Below are 27,181 nucleotides of genomic sequence, written 5' to 3'. Positions count from 1 at the left end.
CGAGAGAGAGAGAGAGAGAGAAAAAGTGAGCTAGGGAGAGAAGGTTCTTGAAAAATGAAGAGGAAGAAGGCCAAAATAATAATTAATATAGGTTAAGATAATTATTGGGTGGGATATTTTTGGTGCCTTGAAAGTCAAGAGGGGTAAAAATAATTTTCCTCCCCACAAAGACTAGTCAATCTCGGCCAAGGGGAAAAATGACCAAAATACCCTTCGTTCCAAGTGAAAAATGGGGTATTTTTGGAGGGCAAATGGGTCCTTTCCCATTTCCAGTCCAAATCTACTTTTCCCGAACCTCTTTGAGGCGAACCGCGAGGGAATTGTACACAGGATGAGGAAACGTCTCAAATTTTATTTATTGAAACCCCTGAAGGTCCGACGTCAAATTTTGAAGCTCGATTCGCGATCAATCTCGATCAATAGAATTTTCAGCGTATCTCAAACTAACGGGCAGCTTTTAGGAGTTACGCGTATCGACCCGTGATTAAAATCACGTTTAAGAATTACTCGAGCCATGGCGACCTTGGTTGTCATTCAATTGCGAGGGTCAATCAGTAGTACCGATGGACACGATCGTTAGAAAATAATTCGGGGACGTTCGGAACCCATACGAGGTCGAACGGAATCACCCGTGATCCAAGCATAGGGTATTATCCAAATCATTCCTAAATTATTCTAGAATCGGCCTATATTGGTCCAAAATATTCCCTCGATAATTTTCATGGCCAAAGAGTCGGTTCATGACCAAGTTCTTAGGTCCACGTATTTGATTTTCCTAGCTAGTCATTCCCATTTGGTTAGTCTACTCAAGATGGACCATTCCCGAGTGAGATTAAACTGAAATACATCAATGAGACTTTTCATTATTCAAGACTTCAAAACGAGTCGGATTATAGGATGTTACACCCTAGCTGGCTGCTGGACCCTCACCCAGGCCCTCACCGGATTTGGGCAAGGGCCTTCACGCCTTCATGCCCGTAGGGCCGCAGCTGCTAATAAGATTGTGAATTAAGTCCGAATGGCCGCTAATAAGATTGTGAATTAGCGAACGTTTAAGATTGTGAATGAATTTATGTCCAACTCAATATATTAAGATATCGGACTTCGTTTCAACGCAATCCTATAGAGTCACCGACTAGAAGGTCGGTCTTCAAGTCGAGGGCACTCGATCCTTCGATCCAACGAAAAATGCAACAACCATTACATATGAGTCTAGAACGAAGGAGACGTTGATTAGATATGAGAGAGCTGTTTAATATGCCAACGCTGAAAAGATTACCCATCATTTCTCCACCAAGATAAACCATGTTTGTTTTTATACACGTTGTCCATGACGAAAAAGGAAAAAAAAAAGAATAGAAGGAAAATTTAAATATCATCATGATTGATGTAAAAAGAGAGGAGACGTACAAAAAAGGAAGGCCATAATGGAATGTCAGTATTTTACTTTGCATCTAAGTTAAATTGGATTCTATCGATTAATAAATTTTAAAACTGACGAACCAAAACATCCCGAAAGAGTTCATTCCATGGTCCGTACAAAGTCTTGTCCATGTCTCACTTCGTTCCATTTTGCTTTATGCGTAACACCGTGTCACTATAAGCTATCTTGTGATTCTTTGCTTGTCTTTGTTGAGATAGTTCATTCCATGGTCCGTTTTGGTTTTGCTCAGTGTCCCTAAATGTGAAATGCCGAGGAAAGCACATAAGACGCCAACGCCAGTCTTAAACCATATTTAGGATCCGCTTGTTTCGATTTAGGTAAGTCACGCACACAAGTAAAGAATAGACGCTTCGAAGAGACCCTGTTGGATCTTTGAGGTAATCTCGATTCTTTAGGGTTCCCAGTAAAGCAAGATAAAGCAAAGGTAGAAAGCATTTTTGTGTTAACCTGCAGGCCACTCGCAAGGAAAGAACCTTCCTTTCATCCAACTGTAAGCGAAGTTGTCATCGGAGCAACTACCTTACAAAAGGAAGACATCGTGTGTTCGTTTTCTGCCCAAACCAAATAGCCAGAATCAGTTCCCTCGTCCCTCAGCATGGCTGAATCACTCCTTTTCAGCGTTGCGGAGAGTGTGCTAGGGAAGATAGCATCGCCGGCGCTCCGAGAAGCCGTCGCAATTTACAACGTTGAAGATCAGATCCACGAGCTTAGAGAGACCTTGACTGCCATTAAGGCTGTTCTGTTAGATGCGGAGGAGCAGAAGGCGAAGAACGACCTCCTGCAAGTGTGGTTAGATCGGCTTCAAGAGGTGTTTTATGATGCGGAGGATGTGCTCGATGAACTCGAGTGCGAAGCCTTAAGGAAGCAGGTGATAAGTCGCTATGGGGGCGTCAAAGGGAAGGTACGCCGCTTCTTTTCCCCCTCTAATCCACTAGTACTCCGTGCAAAACTCCGTCATAACGTCAAGGAGATTAGGGAGAGATTATCCAGAATTTCCACTGAGAAGGTTCAATTCGGTCTTAGTGTGCGAAGTGCTGACAATGGTGGGGTACACACGCACTCGCGAGAGACGACTTACTCGTATGTAAACAAGTCAGATGTCGTCGGAAGAGATATTGATAAAGAAAAGATAATTGAGATGTTGATAAAGCCGGTAGATGACGAAAGCCTCTCGGTGATTCCTATTGTGGGAATAGGAGGTTTGGGCAAGACGACCCTAGCTAAATTAGTTTACAATGACGATCGTGTGAAAGAGCAATTTGAGTTGCGGCTATGGGTACATGTGCCCAAGGACTTCGATTTGAAGAAAATTATTGAAGGAATTATTGAAGATGCAACTGGCCAGAGTTTAAATAACCTTGTTACTCAGCAGTTGCAAGCACGTTTGCAAGACACCATCAAAGACAAGAAATATTTACTTGTCTTGGATGATGTATGGAGCAATGACAGCCGTAGATGGGAAGAATTGAGAGATTTGCTAAGCGTAGGAGCCAATGGAAGTAAGATAATTGTGACAACATGCAGTTCAGAAGTAGCTTTTATCATGGGTACCCATCCGGCGCATAATCTAAAAGGTCTTTCTCATGGGGACTCTATGGCCTTATTTAAAAGATGGGCATTTAGTGCAGACGAAAATCATCCTCGTCCAGAACTCCTTGAGATTGGAAATGACATTGTTAAAAAATCACAAGGAGTGCCCCTCCTTGTGATAATTTTGGGGAGTCTGCTTCGCACAAAAGACGAAGAAAGGTATTGGGCATATGTAAGAGACAGCGAAACATGGGAGTTAGCGGAAATAGAAGGGAACTTTCTGCCGGTACTTAAACTTAGCTATGATGATTTACCAACCCACTTAAAACAATGTTTTCCCATCTTATCACTTTTCCCCAGAGGACAAGAAATCTGGGCCGACCTTTTAGCTAGGCAATGGATTGCTTTAGGACTCATTAGGTCGACAAGGGAAAAACAAGCATTGGAAGACGTCGCCATTGAGTACGTCAAAGACCTGTGGAATAGAGGTTTGATCCAAGAAGTTCAGGAGCAAGAATTGAAGTTAGTATTTAAAGTGCACGATCTAGTCCATTCTCTGGCAACAAGTGTGGCACAAAACTATTGCGCTACTGTTGATTTAGATACTGCAGAGATTTCAGAAAGAGTTCGGTGCGTTGCGATCGCTATTGCTTCGTTGGAGGAAATTTCAAACTACGATGGAGTCCCACCTTTTCTGAGAAAGAAGACGTCAAAGAGGCTGCGTGCAATTATGTTTCATTACCAGGTTGATGAGGGAATTAAAACTAGAAAATTTGCCAGAACGTGCATCTCCAACTGTCACCACTTACGGTTTCTCGATTTGTCGGATAGTAGCTTTGAGGAGCTGCCAAGTTCCATATGCAACTTGAAGCAATTGAGATCGTTACTTCTCATCAACAACAAGCAGTTGAAGAAGCTTCCACATACCATTTGTGAGTTGCAGAGTTTGCTACAGTTGGACGTTGGTGGTTGCTTGGAGCTAGGCGAGTTACCCAAAAATATGAATAGGCTCGTCAGTCTTAGATTTCTGTATTTAACAACAAAGCAGAAGAGCCTGCAAGAAAGTGGAATACAATATCTGGAAAGCATTCATTCTTTGGGATTCGAGGCATGTGAAAATCTCCAAATGTTATTTGAAGGTACTTGCCGATTGACTCGCCTTCGGGAGTTGGAAATTATAAATTGTGGGAGCCTATTGTCAGTGCCTTTTGGGGAATTAATCTCCCTAGAGGTCTTGCGTATTCATAATTCCCCACTCATGTCGATCTCGGAGAAGAAGGGCGGCTTTCCTTCCCGTCTTCGTGCACTGTCAATAGTAAATTGCGAACAAGTGGGGGAGCTGCTGCATAGTCTCGATGAATCTACTCGCACTTTGGAATCGTTTTGCGTCTACGATTGCCCGAGCTTCACGGCTATACCCGAGTGGCTGCCCAACCATACACGTCTCAGGGAAATTAGCCTGATCCGATGTCCCAACTTATGGTCCATGCCGCAAGGAATCCGGTCCCTCCCTGTCCTGAAAGAGTTATGCATAGAACATTGCGGTGAACTGAGCAAGAGATGCAAGCCACAAACTGGCGAGGATTGGCACAAAATCGCTCACATTCCTCGAATCCAACTTGATTTGATTATTATACAATGGACGGATGTTTAGGTACGCATCTATCGCCCTCTCCCTTCATTTCTTCTTCGTTGTTAGGTATAATATAGGCGTCTATTGAGATTCCCATCTTATGCTTTTGTTTTCCTGACTTCCTCATTGACAATGCAGTATGCACATAATATTGACACCTTAAACACTACGTCTCAGAAAGAATTTAGACAAATCCCACTTTCTCTGTACCATCTGCCATATCGAAAATAAGACTTGATTCCCTAATGGGAAAGTACTTACATGTGTAACATACTATTATGGCATATACTGTGGTCTCATGTGAATTTGTTCTTCTTGGATGTTCTATTTACTAAGATATTTGCCGTTAGTTAGCAAAGTTAACTTCTATATGGATGTAAAATTTCTTTCATCAAAAATCTGATGCGTGGAAATTTTGGTTTTCTTTTTTTTTTTTTTTTTTAAGCGCAAATGAACTCCCGGTGATCTATTTGCCACGCCGCTTGGACCTTCACGAAGATTTGGAGGCGCGACTCAGCTAATCATTCATCAATCTCTTCCATTTTCGGAGATGAAAACAATGGCCGTTGATATTGTTAACTTTTACTTTCTCTCTTTCTATGTTACTCGCTTATGTTTGTATTTGCAAATGTCTCTATGGTGAAAATTGCGGGATTCGTATTGTATGAGATCAACTGAAGCATTATTTATGATTGAATTTCCTTTATGACAATATCTTTCATTCACGGACCGTGAATGAAATCACGCTGCACCATTGAATCCGTTTTTAGTAAATTAGCATAAATGATTCTTATTTTTTATCAATTGTTCCATTTAAAGAGTTCAATAGGAATAATGCATTTAAAAATCGATTTTTTTTTCGGCGTAAATTTGTTTTGCCTCACTTCTACGTAGGATGATTATGTTCTTCTTTCCTTCTTGATCCTATGAGCGGACTTATGAATATAAATGCACAAAGGCTAATTACATGAACCAAAAAAAAAAAAGAAATTGTATCTGCTCAAAGTCTTTGTCAATTTTACACTCTCAGGCACTATTAGTTGAACTCATAATTGTGAATGCTATTGTTCCTCGTAATTGCCTAGATGGGACATCCTTAAGATGAAGATGAGGCCGAGAGGGCTCGGTCCATATATTTAGCCAAATCGGTATCCTGGTTTTTAGCTTCAAAGCCAAAAAGACAAAAAGATATGCAAAAGGTCGACACATGCGGTGACAATATTTATTTACGGTGATCACTTTTGTGCGAATATTTTTTTTTATCACTTAACTGCTAATTTTTTTGAAAAACGATTATTCGAGTGCCAACTCCGGTGAGCGCCGCAGAAATCTTACATGGCGTCTACGTGGCTTGTCAGATTCAAGTCAGCAATTAAAAAAAAAAGCCAAAAGTTAATAAAAAAATTCCATGTAATATTAAAAAAATTAAAAATAAGCTAAAAACTAAAAAATAAGCTTAAAAATAATTTAAAAAAGGTAAAGAAAAGAAAAGAAAACGAGGGCGATGGCTTGCACAGCCCTCACCGTTGCCGGCAATTGCCGGCAAGGGTAGGCAATCGCCGAGCCCGGGCTAGTGGCCAACGACCCCCGCCAATGGCTGGCGAAGCCTCGACCTCGTAGATCTGGCGAGGTCCAGCCTCGCCGTGGCTGTTCGAGGCCGGCCTGGCCCTCTTCTCCTAAGCATCGACACCCCGATCTCGGAACAACTACCATCATCAGCAGTGACCACGCCTTTTTCCGACTCGACAATTATCGCATTGTTCAGAACACTCCCATCGTACTTGCTCCCAGCTCCAAGAGCCCACGCACTTGCGTCCCCTGATACTACAAGCCCAAGAACTGAAATTGCCAAAAGATGAACACCCAAATTAGAACAATCACGCCTCGCGTCCTTGCTCTCCCCAAAGTCAAGCATTACTCTGATAAGATTTAGCTTAAAAGGGTTTAATTTTGCAGACCCAGAAAGCTTGGATCTCACCGACAGAATCATTCTTTAAGAAACAGAGCATGAGAAAGAAGAACGAAAACCCAGAATTCCTGATGCCAACCCCAAGGGTTGATTTCTTGCCCAGCTAGGGCCAGGCCTCGCTGGCCTTGAACAGCCGTGGCGAGACTCGACAACCCTAGATTTGCAAGGTCGAGGCCTCGCCAGCCATTGGCGGGGGTTGCCAGCCACTGGCCAAGGCTCGGCAACCCCCGCTAGCCCATCCTCCACCCTCACCCGCCATTGCCGGCAATGGTGGGACTGCAAGGACGAGAGCTATGCAAGCACTCGCCGCTGCAATTGTTGATTTCTTTTTTCTTTGTACTTTTTTCTTATTTTTTAAGATTATTTTTTAGATTTAATTTAACTTTTCTCAAAAAAGTTGCCAGATGGACTTATCTTTTAAAAAAATTGCCATGTGGATTGCCTTTTAAAAAAAAAAAATCCACGTAATATTGAAAAATTAATAAAAAAAAATGCCACATGGATTGTTTGGCCGGAATTGACACTTAATCGTTTTTTTCTCCGATTTGGCACTTAAGTGAGCCAACGAAAAATATTGACACCAAAGTGAGCATCATACATAAATATTGTAAGTCCATATATCCTTTTGCCCAAAAAGATAACCATTAACCAATGGGTCACGTGGCACCACATTAAAACGTTAATGTTCAGTTCATTGCCTATAAAGCAAAAATGATTGTTTTAGCATAGCCATTACGATCGCCTGCCAAAGGTGAGACCACGTCGGCATTCATGGTCTGTCGTTCATGAAGTTCTCTTGAGACATCCTACTGTTATTTCAATGGCAAGGAAAAGATGATGGCCAAATAGATCATTTTCGTCATCGTGGAGAGTGGTCTAAGACAACCCCCGCGCGGCATACCCTCCAATAATAAGAACGGGACGTTCAGGCAAAACCGTGCTTGTTAAGCAGGAAAATCGTCCAAAAAGTTTATCCGAATGGACTCAATTGGCAAAATGTGAAAATATTCAAGACTTAAACTAGCAAAATTGAAAGATTTAGAACTGAATCGGTAAAAACGCAATAGGGTTAGAACATTTTCGATAATTTTCCATTGTTAAGTTATGCACAACGAGAAAAAGGTCCAAGAACAATTCGATGTCAGATTATGGGCACGCGTTTAGGATGATTTTAATCTAAAGAAAGCTCTTGAAAAAGTGTTGGGAGATTCTATCGATCAAGGCTTGACCAGAATTCCATCCTACATCGATCAATTATGGACGCAATTGCGATACGATTAGAAATTTTTCGTTGTGCTTGACGATCAAGGAACGACGGTCGTGGTCGTAGCACGTGGAATGGGTTAAGAGATTGGTTCACGGGGCCGAAGGAAGTTGCTAAAAGTGACCAATCAACAATGAAATGAAAGATTCGTTTCCTCTTCTGCCCCAGCCCGACCAAGGCCACGTAGATCCGCCACGTCGCCGCCCGAACATCACCACCACGAGTCATCACCGTCGCGCCTCCGTTCGTCGTCGACGCCAGAGCTCTCGTCTGGTTGAGTCATCGTTGTTACCCTCCCTCTCTCTATCGATATACGCGAAGGTCGGGAGCTGCGGCTATAGAGGTCACTGCCTCCTTCGATTTGCTCCAGGGATGTCTTCGGCCTCCATCGGCCACAGATACGGGCGTCGCAAGCCTGGCGACCTCCATGGCTGTGACGGTATGGCTCAGGGACTCCATGGCTGTGCTCGAGTTTCAGAGTGACAAAGAGAGACGCTCGTAGTAGTGCTCGATCATGCAAAGAGGGAAGTAAGGGACAATGGCACTCACAGCGGTGGCGACCGCCGTGGTGGCGGCCACGATGGCGACGGTGTTGGCAACAACTAGCACGGTGTAGGTTGTTTTGTTTTATTTTTGTAATTTTCAATTTTTTCTGCTAGCATTCTTCTTGTAGTTTTTTTGGTTTTTTCAGTTATTAAATTCAAGTTAGATATTTTCGATTAAAAAAAAAAAAGAATGAGTAGTTGTTGAATTCTAGATATGCCAAGTAATCCAACTCTACAATTCTTTTCAAAGATCCTATTCCATGAGCAATCCGAATCCAATTTTGAGCCGAACATTAAAATATTTTATTGTCTTAAACAAAGAATGTTAATTCAACTTGATTTGGAAACGAAAGAATACTCGAAAAATAAGAGATATCTAATCGTAAATCGGTCCAAAGGGCGTTAAAAAATGTTTGAGATTTTAAATGGAGCCGTGTCCTACGAATGGCACGAAAGGTAACTATTATGTTTCTCTATTTTTCTATTTTATCCATTTGGTAAAAATATTTTATTTTTCTATTTTCGAGACAAATTTTTAGCCCATAAAGAGATTTAGAACAGAAATGAGAATTATAAATTTTTATTTTTTTATTTTTAAAACATAAACATAAATATAAAAAAATTTCTCATTACTCACTCCCTTTCCCTCGCGTCCCCGGCCCCAGGCAACCGATCACCATCCACCGACCGCCGATGTCCCGTCGATGCTTGGCGACCTTACGAGTTTGATAACAGTATCAAACGAATATTTCCATTACCGCAAGCCGCCAGCCAGCAACTGTTATGTTGCTCTCAAATAAATATTTCTGCTATTACTAGCCCCCAGTTTTCGGGCGAGTAAACAACAACTGTAGAAATTATATGTTGTTATCAAACGAATTTTTATTTTGGGAACAAATTTTTTTTTTTGTCAAGCGCACTTATTTGCTCAAAAACTCGTCTAGGGAGTAGAATAAAAAATTCTATTTTAGGCCAAAAGTAGTTTCCAAGAACGAAATGATTATCATTCGCGCCCAAAATATATTATGGAGTGCAATATCTAAGGCTTCCTTTCGGCCCTTCATCCCACGAAGTCGCGGTTCTGAACCTCGAGTCCCTGCCATTAACAAATTCTATTATGGTCACTTTTCATATAAAAGTTTAGGGAGTTACGAGAAAACTGAATAGGTTAATCATACCATCTCACTTAAATTTCCTGATAAGGCCGAACACATGTACTCATTGTTCCAGCCATTTGCTGCAATTTTAAGGCTACATAGACGTCAAATGTATGGAATTCACATGAAATTTTATATAGTGACGAATTGGCTCAGACTATTGCAAAATATTTTTTCTTCTTAAAATTGTTCCAAAAGTCCTAAGCCTATTATAGTTTTGGCAATTCAGTCTTAAACATTTTAATTTTTATAGATTAAGCGCTAAAACTTTTCACATCTTACCAATTGAGTCCATCTCCGTAGAAATCGTTGACATTACAATTTTTAATAATATTTAAATATTTTCTTAAAACTTTTTGCTAATTTTTCTCTTTTTTCCTTACTTTTTCTTTACTGTGGCCGGCGAAGACTATGATGCCCTCGCTGACCGCGAGCGAGGTAGCCTTGCCCGGATCTATGTGAGGTTGGCCTCGCGCGTGGCCGCGATGGCCTTGTCCAGATCCATGCAAGGCTAGCTTCGTACGTGGCCGCGATGACCTTGTCCATGGCCGATGAGGACCAGGCAATCCTCGTCCAATGGCCGGCAAGGGTCTAGGGCCCGACAACCCTTGCCTGCCACAACAAAGAAAAAGAAAAGAAAACGGAAAATAAAAAAATATATAAATGAAGAATATTATTGAGAATTATCTGCGTCAAGACCGGTCGTGTCACGTAAGATGAAGGGTGTCCATGTCAGCGATTTTCGACTGAAATTGGCCGAATAGACTCAATTAGCAAAACGTGAAAAAGGTATAAGAGTCAATTGGCAACAATGTAATAGTTTTAGGACTTTTTGGACGATTTTTTTGTTCTTACATCAACTACGTGCACTTTTATAGAAGTATATAGATTTGGAAAGTTTTCCCAAAATTTTGTGATTGGTACTTTGCGGAATAACATACTAGTTTGGGCATCGACCTTTGCCCTAAAGTGCAAATATGAAAGTGGACTAGTGAAAGACTGTTCGATAGGAGTTACTGTTACTTGTGGGCTCTTTTGATAATGTTACAATATGAATTATGTTATCTAAAAGCATTTTCGCAAACAATACAGTGTGAATTTTCAACAATAGAAATACAAGACTCAAAATGTAATCGTGTCTCGGACATGCTTTATGGTTTTATTTGTCAAGCATGCACAATCGACTTAACTCGATCCGACAACGAAAGAGAACTCGAAAGATGAGAAATATTGTGAATTCGGTTCGAACAATGATAGGCAAATGGATGATCCAAAACGAAACAAGATTCCCTGTCAACCCAGCCAAACTGAATATCATCCCGATCAAAAAAAAGATTTGTCACGTAATCGTACAAAAGTATTAATAGATTCAAGTAGTTATGTTTGTCACGTAATCGTACTTGAACTCATGCTAGTTTGGCATCGACCAGGGGTAATGGGCCGGTCTAGCCGGTCCTGGAGGGATGTTTCCGGCCCAGCCCAAACAGGCCGGGCCTGACTTTGCTTGTCACGATAGTGGGCCTGGCTCAGAAAAAAAAGATGAAGACAAAAAGACCCTGACCAAAATTACTCGGTTCAGTCCGAACGGGTTCAGGATTTTAGCCCATAATGTTTAATTTTTTTGTTGAAAAAAAAATTGAAAATATTGTTCATTAGCAAATTTCAAATCCTAGCACACAACTATCAAATAACTAAAAAAATTAACCTAAAATTCATAAACTCGATCAAAAGAAACGAAGTTTGGACATCTTAACTTTAACACAAGAATTTTTTTTTTTTTATGACTCATTTGAAGTTTGATGGTTAATTTACTAGTTTTGTAAAAAATTGTTCATATTTACAAATCATAAAAAGACCCCGTCTTTAACTGTCAAGTTTTATTTTACCACGTGCCCAACGGGTTAGGCCTTGGGTATGCCTTCTTCTATGGGGTGCTCCTCGCTAATGAGCTTTGAGTTTTCCAAATACAGAGGCAGCGAGCATATGCATCTCACGTGCATTTCCCAAAAGATGCAGTTGAGACGCACGAAAGACGCACGTGAGAGATGCATGGGCTCGTTGGTAGGCAAAGACTTGGTCGGCCGATGAGCTCGGGACCTTATTTAAAACTAAATTGGCAATTTCGGGACTTTATTTTGATCGAGTTCGATTTTGGATCCTCTTTTGAGTAAATACATTGATGCGCGCGATATCTCGGGCTTCCCTTTCAACTCATATTTCATGTGGATTTGGTTTAACTTTCTCAAAGGGCTTTTAGCCATCAAAGCCTCTTGGGAGAATGTTGAAGCGCTTCGGTTCAGTTTTAGGCCAGCATTTGGCCAAATGCCGGCTTTGAGAAAGTCGAAAGCCCATTATTGTTATTTGGCCAAATGCTGAAAGATTTTTTTTTTTTTTTCGTTTCAAAACTATCATCATTAATTTCCTATTTTTATGATTTTACCCTCCTTTGTTGATCTGGTGTTTCAGACAAAGGCCAGCTGAGGGATGGTGAGAGGCTGGCGAGGAATCAGTTGCCAAGGCAAGGGCCGGCCATACAGGCGAACGAACCCACAATGCCTAGGTTGTGCGACCCAGGTGACGGCTCCTGGTTCGTGCGAACCTAGGCGTCACCTGAGGTCGCCCTACCTCAAGTGACCCTCGCCTGGGTGGCGTGACCCTCGGCGTGGGCGTGTCCAAGCCGACGGAGCGCTCTAAGCGACGAGCACACCCCCAATAGCACGACCAAGAGCCGCAGAACGAAGCCGCCACCAGCAGAGAGCGGTCGGAGGAGGGCGCCGAAGCTGGATGGCCTGAACAGCTTCGAGATCCTGGTTTCTTGCTGACAGCGACGGAGGAGTGAACGTGTTTTTTCCTTGGGCCCATAGCCATAGAGATTGTACAGCAGATCTATTTTGCGTTGCTGCCGTTGCTCCGAGAGAATGATTGTTGATTCTTTGGTTGCACTTTCTTGAGATGCGTTTCGGCTTTTTTAGTGGAAATACGAAGCTGGTGTTGGTGAGGCTATAATCGAAAATTGCATTCAAAGCCCATTTACAAAGTTATTTTTACCGAATACTGTTTAATCCAAAACTCATTTTCAAATGAGTTTTCATCAAAGACAATTAGCATTTTCCCAAACTTTTTTAGATTCAACACATTTGCATTTCTTCCAAACACATTTTCAAATGCTGAACCAAACCCGCCCGAAAATTTGCATTTATTAAAATAGCTCGACATTTGCATTTACCCAAATCCCGTTTCATCCCGTGGACCCGCCGCCGGGAAGCTTGGGTCCGTATCCGTTAACAAATCTAATTGAGCTCACTACATTCACTTCAAATGGTGTCGATTATCCGATCCGAAGACCACGTCAACGTAGCACCCTTAGACGTATGCCTAATTTCTCTGCCATGTACGAGATTTTCTTTGTTTTAATGTATGTTCGTACTTTAAGGGATTTAAGTGCAAAAAATGGACTGGGTTCTGCGGCTGGTGCTATTTTTTTTTTTTTTTCATTTTTCATTTATGAGTTATTTTAATAATATTACTAACGTGCACTTACGCACACAAGATGGGAATGTGTAACTTATAAGTTACAATAAATTCTTTTTTTTTTTTTTGTGTATAATAACGTAAAAGATAACTGAAAAAAATAATCTGTATTAAATTGTAAATTATGTCACTTGAGCTCATATGGGATTAGAAAATAATGAGACCTGAAAGAAACAATAATCCAAATGTGAGGATTTTATTTAGCTTTTGATAGCAAAATGCATTCCATCTATTTGTGATTTTTTAATCAGCATGATTGCCGGCGCGGATATAAAGGAACCTTGAACATAAAGAAAACTGTTCTAACGAATCGGGGTGATCGGCTCCCGGTTTAGTCCGGTTCCTCCTCGGAATCGGGAATCGGACCAGTGGTCTCGATTCCTCGTTTCCGAAATCATGGATCGGACTTATCGGTCCGGTTGAACCGATAAACCTTTACATACGAGCATGTTTTTTAAGACATGTAACACGTCACACTTCTTAATAAGTATTTCAGTGACGGTTGAACCTTGAACATAAGGTTTTTAGTGGCCAACACACATGTGTTCGGAGTTAAAAGTTTTGCAACCAGATGTATTGTTTGTAGATTTTTTTTTTTGGTTGAGATATTGTCTGTAGATTCGGATGCACACATAAACAAACACTGTGTGTCAAATATCCTTTGAATATTAACATTATTTTCTTTTTGCCTCACAGCCTATGTCAAAAACAGAAAGAAAGATAAAAGTCCATATAGGTTGTGTCAAAAGCATTACATGCGTCATCTTGGACTAAAAATCGTTTCTAACCAGACATGTTTCCTGGCAACTTGCTTTGAGTGCTACAGAATAGCCGAAATGAATTTGGATCTTTTTAACGACATTTTTATTAACAAAGATCTTGGAATCACAGGTACCTCAACACCAAATGATACGCCCGGAGCCTTCGATGAACCACAATCAACTCGCTACTCCAATCGATGCATGCGAATTACTCAGGTTGGGTCCATAATTTCGCTCCCATAGCAATAGCACTGAACAACACGAGTGCACTGATGGAGTTTGAGCACAGCTTGGGACGAACAGAGCCTGAAATTGCGGTAACCGTAAGCTAAAACCGTGTTCCTGAGTGATCTGAGATGGGCTCCGCCGAAAGTATCGGTTCCGTGCTCCACCATTCAATCCCAAAAGGACGTGATCGTGCCGGCGTCAGTCTCGCATTACGTTAAAGAGGAAGATTGGGAATGGCACCTCCAAGGTGAAGATAATAGGGACACAAGACCACTTTCCAATGCTCACTGCTTATCCTTCGCTTCTGGATGCCTTGAAGGGGGCAATTTAACTTCGTCCGCCTCTGTATTTAGTAGGGAACATGAATATTACCCAATTTTTCTTTAGCTAAATCACCATATAGGCAACATTTATATTGAGAACTCACTTCCTGAGGCCTTTCTCTAAGCCACACGAAAAAGAGAGAGAGAGAGAGAGAAAAAGAGCACGACCCTCTTGATTAGGTCCCTCTTACCTTATTAAACGTGTCACTTGGTTTCTTATACTTTCTTATGCAATCAAGTCCTTAACTTATAATTGGACCCAAAAAAAAAAAAAAAAAGTCCTTAACTTATTTACTTTGTGCAATTAATTCTGTTTGCTATCTAAGCAGCGTTCTTAAAGTCCTCCATCAGGAAGAATGACTTGATAGAAAGTGAGAAAAGGGACAGAGCGGTCACCACCGGCGAAGGGGGCCAAAAACGCTCTTGAATGTTTGTGGAGGTGATTGGCCTCATTCACGACGGCCAGTTACTTAAGCCCTCGCGCAATCCCCAAAATTGGGAACGGCAACGGCGAAGGGGGCCTAAAAGTTTCGAGGAAAAATTTTAGATAAGGGCTCAAAGTGGAGTCAATTTCTCAAAAGAAGATCAAAAGTGTAATTTATTTTAATTAAGGGCTTGAAGTGACTAAGTCGGTCTCAAATAAAGGCCTGAATCCACCTGCCAAAACATATTCGCTAGCCGAAAAACGACGGAAAACAAACAAAGTGTAGAGCTCAGAGAAATCTTAAATGCGGTCAACAAAGATGATTTGGAATGAAATTGCGACGAAAAACAATAAGCCGGGTGAGCACGCAGCTCAAGTCCTACCGTGCTGCCAAGCCCGCCCACATTGTGAATTTGGCATAGGTATCTTCGGGGTTGGGGTTTTCCGTGTAAGATTGTCGTCCCAGCTTGCCTGTTTACTTTTCTTATACTACTTGTTGTTCATAAGCAAAAAGTGATTCCATTGTTTTCATTTGTTGCTATTTAAGTTTAAACAATGTCCACTTTAGACTCTTTTTAAGAAAATGAGGACACTTTAAGCCCTTATTTGAAATTTTTCCTTTTCCTTTTTGCCTTCATTTGTCTCTATAGTTATGTCAAATATACTAGATTTTGCTAAGCAAAAAAAAACAAAAAGATGCATATTTTATTTAACTTGCTGACTATCTCAAAAAGAAAATTTTACAAAATATGGTTTTTATCAAAAACTTTGATGCTAGAATTAATAGCTAAAGTCTTGCTTATATATATGGTTTTGCAAAACGATGCACATCAAGGTTCTTAATTTCTTCCTAAACATTTTTTTTTTGGGTTAAAAAACTTTTTTTTTTATGAAGCAAAGAATAAAAGGTTTTTGGGAAAACATAAATTTTAAAAAAACACAGATGTAAATAACGTGAGAGAATTATAAGCAAAAAAAAAAAAGTAAATTTAGTGGTCCTATATTTAGGTTGAGTGAGAAAACTATAAAGGCAAGTTCAATATGTTTTGGTTATTGAAGGTCATTTTAATAATTTACTTAGGGAAATGCTTCAATGACAATCTTGTCAGAGACGCGCAATCTTAACCGCAGATCCACACACTATCATCGCGTGTTTTGCATAAAGCACTCATTGATTGGGAGATCGTGTGGTCAAGAATAACTAATAGTACTATTAGACTGTCAGGCAAGCAACTTTCATTTACTTAAAAAATACACAAATAATTAGAGAAGGAACAAGACGTGGATTAGCTATCAGAGAATTGTTTAATATGCCAACGCTGAAAAAATTACCCATCGTTTCATTATCATATTTATTTGTGTAGACGTTGTCCACGAGAGAAGAGAGAGATCAACAGTAAATTTCGGATGACGACTGAACATTTTCTTAAAACAGAATAGAAGGACAATTGAAATATCACCATGACAGATATAAAAAGAGGGTGAGACGTCCAAAAGAAAAAAAGAAAAAGGCTAAATTGGAATATCAGTATTTTACTTTGCATCTATGTTATATTGGATTCTATTAATTAATGAATCTTAAAACCGATGAACCAAAAAAATCATGAGAGAGTTCATTCCACGGTCCGAACAAAGTCTTGTCCATATCTCACTTCGTTCCATTTTGCTTTATGCGTAATACAATCACTACAAGCTATCTTGTGATTCTTTGCTCGTTTTTGTTGAGATAGTTCATTCCCTGGTCCGTTTCGGTATGATCACTATCCCCAAAATCTGTATATTTAGGATCCGTTTGTTTCGATTTAGATAAGTTACATATAAAAGTAAAGAATAGACACTTCGAAGAGACCCCGTTGGATCTTTGAAGTAATCTCGATTTTCAATGGTTCGCTGGAAAGAAAGATAAAGCAAAGGCCACTCGTAAGGAAAGAACCTTCCTTTCATCCAATGGTAAGCAAAGTTGCCATCAGAGCAACAACCCTACAAAAGGAAGACATTGTGCGTTCTTTTTCGTCTCAAACCAAATAGCCAGAGTCAATTTCCTCAGCATGGCTGAATCACTCCTTTTCAGCATTGCACAGGCTGTGCTAGGGAAGATCGCATCGCCGGCGCTCCAAGAAGCGGTTGCAATTTACAATGTCGAAGATCAGATCCGCGAGCTTAGAGAGACGTTGACTGCCATTAAGGCAGTGCTGTTGGATGCGGAGGAGCAGAAGGCGAAGAACCCCCATCTGGAAGTGTGGCTAGATCAGCTTCAAGATGTGTTTTATGACGTGGAGGATGTGCTCGATGAACTCGAGTGTGAAGCCTTAAGGAAGCAGGTGATAAGTCGCTATGGGGGCGTCAGAGGGAAGGTACGCCGCTTCTTTTCCTCCTCTAATCCGTTAGTACTCCGTGCAAAACTCAGTCATAAATTCAAGGAGATAAGGGAGAGATTGTCCAAAATTTCCATAGAGAAAGATCAATTCAATTTGAATGTGCGGAGCGTTGACAATGGTGTGGCACATACACGATCACGAGAGATGACTTACTCGTTCATAAACAAGGCAGCTGTTGTCGGAAGAGATATTGATTAAAAAAAGATAATTGAGATGTTGATGCGGCCGGAAGACAAAAAACTCGCAGTGATTCCCATTGTTGGAATAGGAGGTATGGGCAAGACGACCCTCGATAAGTTAGTTTACAATGACGACATTGTGAAATAGCAATTTGAGTTGCGAATATGGGTGTGTGTGCCCGAGGACTTCGATTTAAAGAAAACTATTGAAGGAATAATCAAAGATACAATTGGTGAAAGCTTGAGTAACTTTGATATTCAGCAATTGCAAACTCGGTTGCGAGGAACCATCAAAGACAAGAAATATCTACTTGTCTTGGATGACGTATGGAGCAATGACCGTAGTAGATGAAAGAATTGAGAGATTTGCTAAGCGAAGGAGCTAGTGAAAGCAAGATAATTGTGACAACACGCAGTTTAGAAGTCGCGTCTATAATGGATACTCATCCACTGCATAATTTGAAAGGTCTTTCTCATGAAGACTCCATGACAATGTTTAAAAAGTGGGCATTCGACGAAAAGGAAAAGAAGCCTCGTCCTGAACTCCTTGAGATTGGAAATGACATTGTCGAACGATCTCAAGGACATCCTCTCCTTGTGAAAACTATAGGAAGCCTACAGTATTCAAATGACGATGATAGGCGTTGGAAACATATAAGGGACAGTGAAACATGGGAATTAATGGAAGATAAAAATGACATTATCCCGGTACTTAAGCTTAGCTACGATTATTTACCGTCACACTTAAAACGATGTTTTTCTGTTTTATCACTATTCCCCAGAGGATATGAAATCACGGAAACTGAACTCTTTGGATGGCTTTAGGACTCATTAGTTTGACAAGGGAAAATCTAGCATTGGAAGACATTGGTGTTGAGTACATCAAAGAGTTATGGAAGAGATCTTTGATCCAAGAAGTTCACGAGGGGGGGATCAGAATAGGAATTTCAAGTGCACGATTTGGTCATGCCTCTTGCAGTGAGTGCGGCACAAAATTATTGTTCTACTGTTGACTTAGATACCGCGGAGATTTTAGAAAGAGTTCGGTATATTGCCATCCCTACTGATTCGTTGGAGGAAATCCCAAATTACGATGGAGTCCCACCTTTTTTTAGAAAGAAAACTTCAAAGAGGCTACGTGCAATTTTTTTTCAATATGAGTTGATGATAGAGTTATTACTAGAAAATTTGCTAGAACATGCATCTCCAAGTGTAACCCTTTACGCTATCTTGATTTTTCATGTGGTAGCTTTGAGGAGCTGCCGAGTTCCATATACAATTTGAAGCAATTGAGATTCTTATAGCTTTATGAGAACAAGCAATTGAAGAAGCTTCCAGATACCATTTGTGAGCTGCAAACTTTGCTACATTTATACGTAAGTGGTTACACAAAGCTTGGCGAGCTACCCAAAAATATGAAAAGGCTCGTCAGTCTTAGATATCTATATATAACAACAAAGCAAAAGAGTCTGCAAGAAAATGAAATACAATATCTGGAAAACTTGCAATTTTTGGGACTTGAGGCGTGCGAAAATCTCCGATTTTTTTTAAGGTACATGCCGACTAACTCGCCTTCGTATGTTGGAAATTGTAAATTGTGGGAGACCAATGTCGGTACCTTTTGGGGAATTAGTCTCCCTAGAGACCTTGCTTATTGAGAATTCCTCGCTTACGTTGATCCTGGAGAAAAAGTTCGGCTTCCCTCTTCGTGTATTGTTGATAATAAATTCCGAACAAGTAATGGAGCTGCTCCAGTGTCTCAATGAATCAGCCTGCACTTTGGAATCATTTAGCATCTATGATTGTCCGAGCTTCCCGGCTATATACCCGAATGGTTGTTCACTCATACACGTCTAAGGGAAATTGTGCTCATCCGATGTCCCAACTTATCGATTATGCCGAACGGAATTCGGTCCCTCACTGCCCTCAAAGAACTATACATACAACAGTGCCGTGAACTGAGCAAAAGATGTGAGCCACAAACTGGTGAGGATTGGCACAAAATTGCTCACATTCCTCGAACCCAACTTGAATTGATTAATCTACAATGGACGGATGTTTAGATACACATCTATCATTCTCTCTCTTCATTTCTTTTCTCTCCTCGTTTCTTCTTTGTTCTTAGATTTTATATAGCCGTATATTGATTTTATTTTTAAGACTGTTTAGAACTTTTAACTTAAAGTATAAATAACTATTGTATGCCATAATTCCAACTCCATGCATCACACCGGAATGATCGCTAGTCTAAATAACATAATTTGAAGGCTTTGGGATTATCTTTGTTGGCCAGAGACTTTGCTTCATACCAATTGTAGCAGCGTCAAATGGAGTCTGCCACAATCAACATTAATAAACACCAATATTTACCCATAAAAAAATTACTTACTTTAGCTTAATATGCATGGAAAGATTTTTTTTTTGTTGGTCGAAATATGCATGGAAAGATAACACATACAGAAATCTGTTCACTTTCAACTTTAGAAGCTAATTTTCTTCATCTTATTGCAGAAATATCGGAATGTCTTAAACTATTTTGTTACATCACATATCTGTAACCACAATTGTTTAAGGTGATGCAGTTCAACTGTTTAACTATTTCTAATTATGTCTTGCAATATAATATCTTTTTTTTTTCATTAAGATTTTTTTTTTCACGTCCCACGATTCGATATTATTCATATCTCTCACTATATACCACGTGAAAGTAAAAAGGCGCCAATAACACTCTCTTAGAAATTACTAGCGTAGTCGCACAAACGATGCCACGTGTTGATAGGATACATCTCTCTTTGATCATGATATCATGTTTAAGAAAAATGAGACGCACTTCTGGAAAACAAAATTTCCACATAGAAAACTCTACGTCTGTTTTTGTCGAAAGAAATTTTAACATCCATATGAAAGTCAACTTTGCTAACAAATGGAAAATATCTTAATATATATAATTTTTAAGAATGACAATTTCACATGAAACCATAATATGTGCCATAATACTATTTATAGGTACTCTAAGCTCACTTCCTTTTTTTTTTCCTTTTTTCGGACGCAGATGAACTCCCATGATCTATTTGTCACGCCGAGTGGATCTTCACAAAGATTTGGATGTGCACTCAGCTAATCCTTCATCAATCTCTTTAGTTGTCGGGGATGAAAAGAATGGCCGCTGATATTGTAACTTTTACTTTCATTCCTTGAACAATTGTTGTTCTATATTATTTGTTTATGTATGTATTGCAAATTTCTCTATGGAGAAAATGCCTGATTCGTATTGTATGAGACCAACTAAAGCATTATCTATGATTGAATATTCTTAGAATGATATCTTTTGTTCACGAAGCGTGAATGAAATCGTGCCGCACCATTGAATCTATTTTTAGTAAATTAGCATCACCTACTCATATTTTTATAAGTTGTTCCATTTAAAGAGTTCATTAGGAATAATACATTTAAAAACAAAATTTTTTGTTATCAATTTGTTTACCTCAATTATACATAGGAAGAACATTCTTTTCCTTTTGCTCATAAGAGTGGACTTATGAATATAAATGCACAAAGGCTAATTACACAAGCAATTCTTTTTTTTTAGGGTTAATACCGCGAAAAACCTCAAACCGGTACACATGTGACAAATTTACCCCAAACTATTTTTTTAACCACAAAAAACTTCAAACCGGTATACTTATGACAATTTTACTCTAATCTGGAACATCTGCAAAAAATTTATCCTCCATTAATTTTCATTAAATCTAACTATTAAAGTGCTAAGTTGTATGATATGTGGTAATTGACGGGTGTACCAGCTTGGGATTTTTATCCTCTGTTTGTTACATGTGTATCAGTTTGAAATTTTTTGTGATATTAACCCAATTTAACGGAGGGTAAATTTGTCACAACTATATCAGTTTGGGATTTTTCGTGGTCAGAAATATTAGTTTAGGGTAAATCTGTCACAAGTGTTCTAATTTAGGATGTTTGGTGGTCAAAAAAATAGTTTACAATAAATTTATCACAATTGTACTAATTTGAGGTTTTTTATGGTATTAACTATTATTTTTACTATATACCCAAAGCTTTTGTCGGTTTTACTTTGCACTTTCAGTTTAACGCGTGATTGTGTATACTATAGTTCCTCATAAGTTCAGCCATTTGTCTAATTTTCTCTATTGAAAAAAATGAAGTGCAACCCAAAAATAAGAAGAATCTATGGGTGAGTATTGTTGTGGTGTGATTCATACACCCCATCGACAGGAAGGCATGAGAGCAGGAGTTCGGGGAGCCTCCCTATGGGGTTTGAGGGGCAAGTGCCCTGGCATAGGGTTTTATAATTTGAGCTCATATTATAGCAGTAGTTATTCATGGGCCAAAGCCCAAACTATCAATATATATATATATATATATATATATATATATATTGAGTGATATAACGAAAGGTATAAGGTGCTAATTATAGTGATATCCTCTATTGGATGTTGCATTAGTTTAAAGGTGAATTAGGATAAACCTCATCTCTCAATGTCTTTCTCCCTTTTATGCTTTATTTCGTTGTGATTGTGCGCCGAATCCTAACTAGTATTGTCAATGGGCAAATAGCCGCCCCTAATCAAAAGACGTTCATCATTGAATAAAGTATATTTAATGCCACGATGGCCATCGTGACCCATACCACATCATGTGGAGGATCGCTACCTCCAAGTTTCTACCGCATTATTATCTTCAATTGAACCAATTTTCACTTAAAATTTAAATAATTGAGTGATGAGTTAATTGAATATAGTAACTCTTCCACGCAATATAGTTCTCCGAATTGAGATTATTTTCATCTAGCACTTCCACGCGTGCACCTCATCGTTTCCGCCATCTGTTGCGATTTTCAGACTATATGGGTTAAATTTGGGAGTGGAGTGCTCAAAGAACCATGCTGCGCGACGGGAGTTGCTATAGTTATTGGTTGTTCTAATAATATTATGATGTGAACTTTCTTTTTTAATGGAATGTTGTAAACTATGTAATGTCAACTTGTAAACTTTTTAGGAATACGTTGTTCAATACGTGATGCCTTGATTAAATATTATTAATTTTTTTTCTGCGAAATTATGTCAATTTAATTCAATTTGGAAGCGAAAGGGAACGTAAAAATAAGAAAATTTTACTGTGAATCAGGTTAGAACGATGTTGGGCAAATGGATGACTCAAAATGATAGAGATCTTCATCATTCCGTCCAGCTAAACAATCCTTATTTTAAAGGTGGGCTAATTGCAAAAAAAAAAAATCCTAAACCTATTGCAATTGTGTCATTTCAGTCATAAAATTTTCAATTATACCAATTTAGCCCTAAACATTTTCACAGTTTGTCAATTGAATACATCCGGTCAATTTTTGGATGAAAATCGTTGACGTGGATGCCGACCATCTTACGTGGGATAGTCGACGCCAGCGTTAACATTTTTTAATAACTATTTAATATTATTTTTTTCACAATTTTGTTCTTTCTTTTTAATAATTTATGTTTTTACATTTTATTCCTTAAATTTTGGCTAGCAAGGGTCACCGGAGACCCTAGCTGGCTGATGGACCCTCGCCCAGGCCCTCACCAGATTTGGGCAAGGGCCTTCACGCCTTCATGCCCGCAGCCGCTAATAAGATTGTGAATTAAGTCCGAATGGCCGCTAATAAGATTGTGAATTAAGGAACGTTTAAGATTGTGAATGAATTTATGTCCAACTCAATATATTAAGATATTGGACTTCGTTTGAACGCAATCCTATAGAGTCATCGACTAGAAGGTCGGTCTTCAAGTCGGGGGCACTCGATCCTTCAATCCAACGAAAAATGCAATAACCATTACATATGAGTCTAGAACGAAGGAGACGTCGATTAGATATAAGAGAGCTGTTTAATATGCCAACGCTGAAAAGATTACCCATCATTTCTTTACCAAGAAAAACCATGTTTGTTTTTATACACGTTGTCCATGACGAAAAAGGAAAAAAAAAGAAGAAAAGAATAGAAGGGAAATTTAAATATCACCATAATTGATGTAAAAAGAGAGGAGACGTACAAAAAAGGAAGGCCATATTGGAATGTCAGTATTTTACTTTGCATCTAAGTTAAATTGGATTCTATCGATTAATAAATTTTAAAACTGATGAACCAAAACATCCCGAAAGAGTTCATTCCATGGTCCGTACAAAGTCTTGTCCATGTCTCACTTCGATCCATTTTGCTTTATGCGTAACACTGTCGCTATAAGCTATCTTGTGATTCTTTGCTTGTTTTTGTTGAGATAGTTCATTCCATGGTCCGTTTTGGTTTTGCTCAGTATCCCTAAATATGAAATGCCGAGGAAAGCACATAAAACGCCAACGCCAGTCTTAAACCATATTTAGGATCCGCTTGTTTCGATTTAGGTAAGTCACGCACACAAGTAAAGAATAGACGCTTCGAAGAGACCCTGTTGGATCTTTGAGGTAATCTCGATTCTTTAGGGTTCCCAGTAAAGCAAGGATAAAGCAAAGGTAGAAAGCATTTTTGTGTTAACCTGCAGGCCACTCGCAAGGAAAGAACCTTCCTTTCATCCAACTGTAAGCGAAGTTGTCATCGGAGCAACTACCTTACAAAAGGAAGACATCGGGTGTTCGTTTTCTGCCCAAACCAAATAGCCAGAATCAGTTCCCTCGTCCGTCAGCATGGCTGAATCACTCCTTTTCAGCGTTGCGGAGAGTGTGCTAGGGAAGATAGCATCGCCAGCGCTCCAAGAAGCCATCGCAATTTACAACGTTGAAGATCAGATCCACGAGCTTACAGAGACCTTGACTGCCATTAAGGCTGTTCTGTTAGATGCGGAGGAGCAGAAGGCGAAGAACCACCTCCTGCAAGTGTGGTTAGATCGGCTTCAAGAGGTGTTTTATGATGCGGAGGATGTGCTCGATGAACTCGAGTGCGAAGCCTTAAGGAAGCAGGTGACAAGTCGCTATGGGGGCGTCAAAGGGAAGGTATGCCGCTTCTTTTCCCCCTCTAATGCACTAGTACTCCGTGCAAAACTCAGTCATAAAGTCAACGAGATTAGGGAGAGATTATCCAGAATTTCCACTGAGAAAGATCAATTCTGTCTTAATGTGCGGAGTGCTGACAATGGTGGGGTACATACGCACTCACGAGAGACGACTTACTCGTATGTAAACAAGTCAGATGTCGTCGGAAGAGATACTGATAAAGAAAAGATAATTGAGATCTTGATGAAGCCGGTAGATGATGAAAACCTCTCGGTGATTCCCATTGTGGGAATAGGAGGTCTGGGCAAGACGACCCTAGCTAAATTAGTTTACAATGACGATCGTGTGAAAGAGCAATTTGAGTTGCGGCTATGGGTACATGTGCCCAAGGACTTCGATTTGAAGAAAATTATTGAAGGAATTATTGAAGATGCAACTGGCCAGAGTTTAAATAACCTTGTTACTCAGCAGTTGCAAGCACGTTTGCAAGACACCATCAAAGACAAGAAATATTTACTTGTCTTGGATGATGTATGGAGCAATGACAGCCGTAGATGGAAAGAATTGAGAGATTTGCTAAGCGTAGGAGCCAATGGAAGTAAGATAATTGTGACAACACGCAAGTCAGAAGTAGCTTTTATCATGGGTACCCATCCGGCGCATAATCTAAAAGGTCTTTCTCATGGGGACTCTATGGCCTTATTTAAAAGATGGGCATTTAGCGAAGACGAAAATCATCCTCGTCCAGAACTCCTTGAGATTGGAAATGACATTGTTAAAAAATCACAAGGAGTGCCTCTCCTTGTGATAATTTTGGGGAGTCTGCTTCGCACAAAAGACGAAGAAAGGTATTGGGCATATGTAAGAGACAGCGAAACATGGGAGCTAGCGGAAATAGAAGGGAACTTTCTGCCGGTACTTAAACTTAGCTATGATGATTTACCAACCCACTTAAAACAATGTTTTCCCATGTTATCACTTTTCCCCAGAGGACATGAAATTGGGCCCACCATTTGGCTAGGCGATGGATTGCTTTAGGACTCATTAGGTCGACAAGGGAAAAACTAGCATTGGAAGACGTCGCCATTGAGTACGTCAAAGACCTGTGGAAGAGAGGTTTGATCCAAGAAGTTCGGGAGCAAGAATTGACGTTGGTATTTAAAGTGCACGATCTAGTCCATTCTCTTGCAACAAGTGTGGCACAAAACTATTGCGCTACTGTTGATTTAGATACTGCAGAGATTTCAGAAAGAGTTCGGTACGTTGCGATCGCTACTGCTTCGTTGGAGGAAATTTCAAACTACGATGGAGTCCCACCTTTTCTGAGAAAGAAGACGTCAAAGAGGCTGCGTGCAATTATGTTTCATTACCAGGTTGATGAGAGAATTAAAACTAGAAAATTTGCCAGAACGTGCATCTCCAACTATCACCACTTAGGGTTTCTCAATTTGTCGTATAGTGGCTTTGAGGAGCTGCCAAGTTCCATATGCAACTTGAAGCAATTGAGATCGTTACTTCTCCTCGACAACAAGCAGTTGAAGAAGCTTCCACATACCATTTGTGAGTTGCAGAGTTTGCTAGAGTTGGACGTTAGTGGTTGCTCGGAGCTAGGCGAGTTACCCAAAAATATGAATAGGCTCGTCAGTCTTAAATTTCTGTATTTAACGACAAAGCAGAAGAGTCTACAAGAAAGTGGAATACAATATCTAGAAAGCATTCATTTTTTAGGATTCAAGGCATGCGAAAATCTCCAAATGTTATTTGAAGGTACCTGCCAATTGACTCGCCTTCGGAAGTTGGAAATTATAAATTGTGGGAGGCTATTGTCAGTGCCTTTTGGGGAATTAATCTCCCTAGAGGTCTTGCTTATTCAGAATTCCCCACTCATGTCGATCTCGGAGAAGAAGGGCGGCTTTCCTTCCCGTCTTCGTGTACTGTCAATAGTAAATTGCGAACAAGTGGGGGAGCTGCTGCATAGTCTCGATGAATCTACTCGCACTTTGGAATCGTTTTGCGTCTACGATTGCCCGAGCTTCACGGCTATACCCGATTGGCTGCCCAACCGTACACGTCTCAAGGAAATTCGCCTAATCCGATGTCCCAACTTAAGGTTCATGCCGCAAGGAATCCGGTCCCTCCCTGTCCTGAAAGAGTTACGCATAGAACATTGCGGTGAACTGAGCAGCAGATGCAAGCCACAAACTGGCAAGGATTGGCACAAAATCGCTCACATTCCTCGAATCCAAGTTGATTTGATTAATATACAATGGACGGATGTTTAGGTACGCATCTATCACCCTCTCCCTTCATTTCTTCTTCGCTGTTAGGTATAATATAGGCGTCTATTGAGATTCCCATCTTGTGCTTTTGTTTTCCTGACTTCCTCATTGACAATGCAGTATGCACATAATATTGACACCTTAAATTCTATGTCTCAGAAAGAATTTAGACAAATCCCACTTTCTCTGTACCATCTGCCATATCGAAAACATGACTTGATTCCCTAATGGGAAAGTACTTACATGTGTAACACACTATTATGGCATATATTGTGGTCTCATGTGAATTTGTTCTTCTTGGATGTCCTATTTACTAAGATATTTGCCATTAGTTAGCAAAGTTAACTTCTATTTGGATGTAAAATTTCTTTCATCAAAAATCTGATGCGTGGAAATTTTGGTTTTTTTTTTTAAGCACAAATGAACTCCCTGTGATCTATTTGCCACGCCGCTTGGACCTTCACGAAGATTTGGAGGCGCACTCAGCTAATCATTCATCAGTCTCTTCCATTTTCAGAGATGAAAACAATGGCCGTTGAT

General features: G+C 39.9%; 2 protein-coding genes across 5 annotated transcripts in view; both read left to right on the top strand.

Moving 5' to 3' along the window:
• Positions 1 to 2,006: 2,006 nt before the first annotated feature.
• Positions 2,007 to 27,181, top strand: LOC115741953 (disease resistance protein RGA2-like). Of its 3 annotated transcripts, none has more exons than XM_048282255.1 (2): positions 2,007 to 4,628; positions 27,062 to 27,181. In XM_048282255.1, exon 1 carries the CDS (start codon positions 2,040 to 2,042, stop codon positions 4,626 to 4,628), a length of 2,589 nt encoding a protein of 862 aa, XP_048138212.1. In that variant the 5' UTR covers positions 2,007 to 2,039; the 3' UTR covers positions 27,062 to 27,181. The 3 variants fall into 3 exon arrangements, with proteins under 3 accessions (XP_048138212.1, XP_030531865.1, XP_048138213.1); XM_030676005.2 differs by lacking the exon at positions 27,062 to 27,181 and adding an exon at positions 20,419 to 20,685; XM_048282256.1 differs by lacking the exon at positions 27,062 to 27,181 and adding an exon at positions 5,058 to 5,151.
• Positions 24,045 to 27,181, top strand: part of LOC115731881 (putative disease resistance protein RGA4) — a 33,008-nt gene continuing 29,871 nt past the window's right edge. Inside the window, exon 1 of one of the 2 annotated variants that reach the window (XM_048282258.1) lies at positions 24,045 to 24,362. In XM_048282258.1, coding sequence (XP_048138215.1) covers positions 24,057 to 24,362 — 306 coding nt within the window. In that variant the 5' untranslated portion in view covers positions 24,045 to 24,056. Of the gene's footprint in view, positions 26,645 to 27,181 lie in introns of both variants that reach the window. The other variant, XM_048282257.1, reaches the window with a different exon arrangement.

The sequence above is a fragment of the Rhodamnia argentea genome, chromosome 7 (genome assembly GCF_020921035.1).
Source record: "Rhodamnia argentea isolate NSW1041297 chromosome 7, ASM2092103v1, whole genome shotgun sequence".
In the NCBI taxonomy this organism is placed as follows: domain Eukaryota; kingdom Viridiplantae; phylum Streptophyta; class Magnoliopsida; order Myrtales; family Myrtaceae; genus Rhodamnia; species Rhodamnia argentea.
This window is presented reverse-complemented; position numbering and strand designations above follow the sequence as displayed.

Excerpts from the sequence above, each read along its gene's own strand:
- LOC115741953 (XM_048282255.1), top strand. The coding sequence starts at position 2,040 with ATGGCTGAATCACTCCTTTTCAGCGTTGCGGAGAGTGTGCTAGGGAAG.